The 4,214-nt window shown below is 38.9% G+C and overlaps 1 protein-coding gene across 3 annotated transcripts; it reads right to left on the reverse strand.

Annotated features, from left to right (window-relative positions):
* Positions 1-3,948, reverse strand: LOC115589080 (programmed cell death 1 ligand 1-like). Of its 3 annotated transcripts, none has more exons than XM_030429769.1 (4): positions 3,684-3,948; positions 2,457-2,524; positions 2,002-2,349; positions 1-1,565 (listed from the first exon to the last, which is right to left on the reverse strand). In XM_030429769.1, the coding sequence occupies exons 2-4, from the start codon at positions 2,506-2,508 to the stop codon at positions 1,348-1,350; spliced, it is 618 nt and encodes a 205-aa protein (XP_030285629.1). In that variant the 5' UTR covers positions 2,509-2,524; positions 3,684-3,948; the 3' UTR covers positions 1-1,347. The 3 variants fall into 3 exon arrangements, with proteins under 3 accessions (XP_030285629.1, XP_030285631.1, XP_030285630.1); XM_030429771.1 differs by having other exon boundaries at positions 1-1,581; XM_030429770.1 differs by lacking the exon at positions 2,457-2,524.
* Between the last annotated feature and the right edge of the window lie 266 nt (positions 3,949-4,214).

The raw sequence follows: 4,214 nt of genomic DNA on the forward strand, positions 1-4,214 counted from the left end.
TTAATTAGAAAAAGTTAGAAATTCATTTTATTCAGTAAAATATATATAAACATTTTATTAGTCAGTGGTGTACATCAGAAGTGAAATGTAAAGCAGATAACACAGATACAAACAGGTGAGTCAGTATAAAGAGCTCCCTCTGCTGGTCGCTATCCTTTATAACAGGGATGACAAAGTAACGCTAGTCACACAATATAAAAACAACTGTGAATAAGAATATAAATGTAACAAACAAAAATAAAACAGTAATATGAGGATTCTTTAAATCCGCAGGGATTCCAGCGCATATGATAAGTACTAATAAATGATATCAATACAGTGCTTTTCACAACAAAGTGCTTTACAGGATTGAACCAAGATTGAAACATATAATTTGAGACGAATAAAAACAAGCTATCACAAAGAAATAAAGCTCCCCGACAACACCATTTGTATGGGAAGTGATTTAAAAGACGTCACTGAAAATAGAAACTTACTTTTCAAACGATGTATCAATTATTTGAATTAAAAACGTTATAACACTGCTTTCTGATGGATCACAAGTAAAAACAAGATGATAGATGGTGAAATATACCGTCATTTAAGGTAAAACAAAATATTTGATAACCCATCAGCTAACGATAGCATTCAACCACTTAATGGCTAATACTGTTGTTTGTTAGTGTCACACAATACGATGGGAAAAGGCTTGAATTAATTCTGAATTATCAACAAACATTTCTTTGAGCCTGGATGTTAGACACACTGGATATAATCAATGTTAGCCACCAAGGGGTTGAATGCTAACGTTAGCAGCTATAAACAGCTTTAATATCTGACAATTTGACAGATTTGCTTTGTTTATACAGCTTACAACCTGGAACACAGCAACGTGACACTATCACAACATTCAAGCTCCGAGCGCCACATCTGAAGAAAATGGCCGCGGCCAACCATTTATATAGTGGGACCAACACTGCTAGAAAAAGAAATGCTGGCAGACAGAATTAGAAAGACAGCTTGTAATAATGTCCTTTAAAGTGCAGAGTGAAAAGGGTTGAAATACAAATGGTTGAAAAAAAAAAAAATTCACAGAGTGATTTCACGTTTATACGAGGTAGATTTTGGATCGTCTTCTGACTCCGTGGACAATATAAAGGCACAATTTGCTTTAACCATCATCAACTTCTACAGCTCGTCTGTGAAGCATCAAAGTTGTTGCTATGGTTACCTGCTGGTGTGTTTAATGTGTCTTGATATGCAGTTTTATAACCTGCAAGCCAATGGGATACAAGTATTTTCTGTGTCCATGGTATAACTTTTGTCTCCGATCCTTCTTTGTTTGAGCTACAACTTTTTTTTTTTAAGTCAAACACTGGACTCTTCTCTGAGACACTGACACAATAATCTAATGAATGAACCAGACAGGGGAGTATGAATAACAAGGTATAAAGCGAACAACACAGCTACCAATCCTGGTGTCAGTAACAGTACAAGAAAGATGTCGATCCCTCCTCGTCTCACTGTGTTGGGTCTCTCAGGTGTTTCTGTGTTGGGTCTCTCAGTTTTGGGCCAATGCCTCGCGGCTTTAAAGAGACAAATCTGTGTCAGTCACATGATGAAAAACATTTTACTACAATACAAAACAAAATATCCTCAACAGACTAAGTTATGGCTGTTTTGTTGGCTACAGAACCAGGTATTTTTGATGAAAAGTCAGGACATTTACAGTCACGTTTGAGGCAAGAAAATCTGGATACTTTTCACAAGAAGTCAGGACATTATCACGGTTTGTGGCAACAAAACTGGACATTTTTGTAACATTTCCAAAATATATCAAGAAGAAGGTAGGAAGATAATTGATTATGATTACATACAGCACTTTCCTTCCCAGGTATTATTGTTCCAAAGAGGGTTCTGATGAGGGTTACTTTGTGTATTTTTTTTACTGTCTGCTGGCAACAAATATCTCAATCTGTTCCATATGTGATCAGATACATGTGACAACGTGACTGGACTCACCAGTGATATCGAGTGAGAACTGTGAGACCTTCCTGCCGGATCCAGTGGCCATCCTACAGAGGTACAGGCCCGAGTCTTCAGTCCTGACTCTGGACACATGAAGTCTGACCCGCCCTGTTCTGAGAGCATCTTTGTCGCACTGAACCCGTCCTGAGAACTGCTCGTGCTGAGGAGCGTCAACACTGTTGTTCAGGTGATAAAACACCTTCAGCCCAGGCACGAACACACAGTGGATCTTCAGTGAGGGGACGGAGATGTTGGATTCGGACGAGAAGCACCACTCCACTGTGATGTTGTGGTTCTCCTCTGACTGGTAGACTGGATCTGTGTAGCGAGGCTTCAGCATAACTGAGAGCAGAAAAGACAGGACAGAGATTAAAGTTGTTTGGTTCTTACTAAAATCTGTTGGCTTGTCCTTTCCCTTCATGGATAATAAAGTGAAGGTGTGGACTAACCACAGGAGGTCAGACAGAAGAACAGCAAGATCCTGCAGATCATCTTCTCCATGTGAGAGGTGACCGACCTGAAAGACGTGATCAAGTTCAGTCCACACATACAACCATCAACCACCAGAAATGTGGGATTTCGAGACATAATCGATTGTTTTAAATGAGAAATCAGGATAATTTTCGGCCATGTTTGTGGCAACAAAACCTGATTTTATTGGCGAGATGTCAGGACATACCAGTGGTAACAAAATTGTTTTTAATGAGAAGTCAGGAAATTTCAGAAATTTCCACCCAGTTTTCTGGCAACAGAACAGATATTTTGACAAGCTGTTAGGAAATGTTTGATGAGAAGTCAGGACATTTCAGAAATTTCCACCCAGTTTTCTGGCAACAGAACAGATATTTTGACAAGCTGTCAGGACATGTTTGATGAGAAGTCAGGACATTTCTTCGTGTTTTTGTTGCGATAAAATTTGCCTATTTTGTCCAGATATCAGGATGTTTTCCCTAATGTTATTGTGCCAACAAAAACTGAATAATTTGTCAAGATGGCCGGACATTTGCAAGTATTCAAGATATTTCAAGCCAATACAGAATCTTTTCTGAATCCTAATCAGGTGCCAAGCTGGTGACCACTGTTCATAACTGTGCTTTCACATTTACAAGTTTGAAACCACTGGACGGTTATAACAACACATCAGGACATTTCAAGCTGTTCATGTGGCACAAAACTAGATTTTTAGTATTTTTTTTGCCTCAAAACATGATTTGAATCCTAACAGAAATGTTGTTTTCAGCACATGAGCACAACACTGTCACAACATGAAAGTGAAAGCTTTCATGTTTTGATGACAAGCGTTCTAGCTTGTCATCAGCATCATTACGCACTTCACACTAAAACAGGAACTTTTCCTATTTAAAGGTATATTGGACTTTTCTGCATTAAAATCCCCCAAACAACTTGAGCTTTCCTACATATTTTGTTGAGCTGCGTTCTTACATCATCCTACATGATTTCAACGATGTTCAAACCAGAGAAACCTTTCAGGTTTTCCAAGTACACAGAGCATTTAATTTTCTCGCCTGTTTCTATAACTTGCAAGAGAGCATTCAGAGAAAGAGGAAGGAAGTCACATGAGCACCAAACATTGAGATGGAAGGACAGCGACGTTACGTCAGTGTTTATAAAAGAGCCTAAAACAGCTGCTAAAGCATTTTTACAGTCAGGATTACCTTTAGATGCAGATGGTGGTAAGATCCCTGTAAAATCCTCTCAGTAGTAAAAAAGTATAATTATGTCATGCAGCCATCCAGTTTCCTTGAGTGGTAGCAAGCAATTCATAAAAAATGAAGGGAAGTTTACCAGACAGGATCCGAAAAAGAAAAAAAGAAATTGAACAACATGTAAAATCTAATAAAACCAAACTCAAAAGTTAAACCGCACAGAAAACAACTCGTTCTGCTGGAGAAGAGACGACTCAGCCTTTAAACAGGCAAGCATTGCATCAGTCGGACGAGGAGGAGGAGGACGAGGAGGAGGTGGAGATGTTTTTGTCACGTGCAGCAGTGACGTAGTTTTGTTTACAAACAGAGCGGAGACACAGGAAGCCTCCTCGCTCCTTCCTTCTGTCTGGGGAGCTTCTTTACTTCACCTTTCTATTAAATACCTTCGGATGAATATGAGGCTTAAAGCTTTTTTATGTTTAATGCAGTACGAAGACACATTCTCTTTACTTTCACTTTCACAGGTCAGACCACATGACT

The sequence above is a fragment of the Sparus aurata genome, chromosome 10 (genome assembly GCF_900880675.1).
Source record: "Sparus aurata chromosome 10, fSpaAur1.1, whole genome shotgun sequence".
NCBI lineage: Eukaryota > Metazoa > Chordata > Actinopteri > Spariformes > Sparidae > Sparus > Sparus aurata.

What these genes read in the sequence shown, in the direction of transcription:
- LOC115589080 (XM_030429769.1), bottom strand. Translation starts at nt 2,508, where the DNA reads ATGGAGAAGATGATCTGCAGGATCTTGCTGTTCTTCTGTCTGACCTCC. An exon ending in CTTCTGTCTGACCTCCTGTG is followed by an intron (nt 2,350 to 2,456) that starts GTTAGTCCACAC and finishes TTCTGCTCTCAG; the next exon opens with TTATGCTGAAGCCTCGCTAC. An exon ending in GTTCTCACTCGATATCACTG is followed by an intron (nt 1,566 to 2,001) that starts GTGAGTCCAGTC and finishes GTCTCTTTAAAG; the next exon opens with CCGCGAGGCATTGGCCCAAA.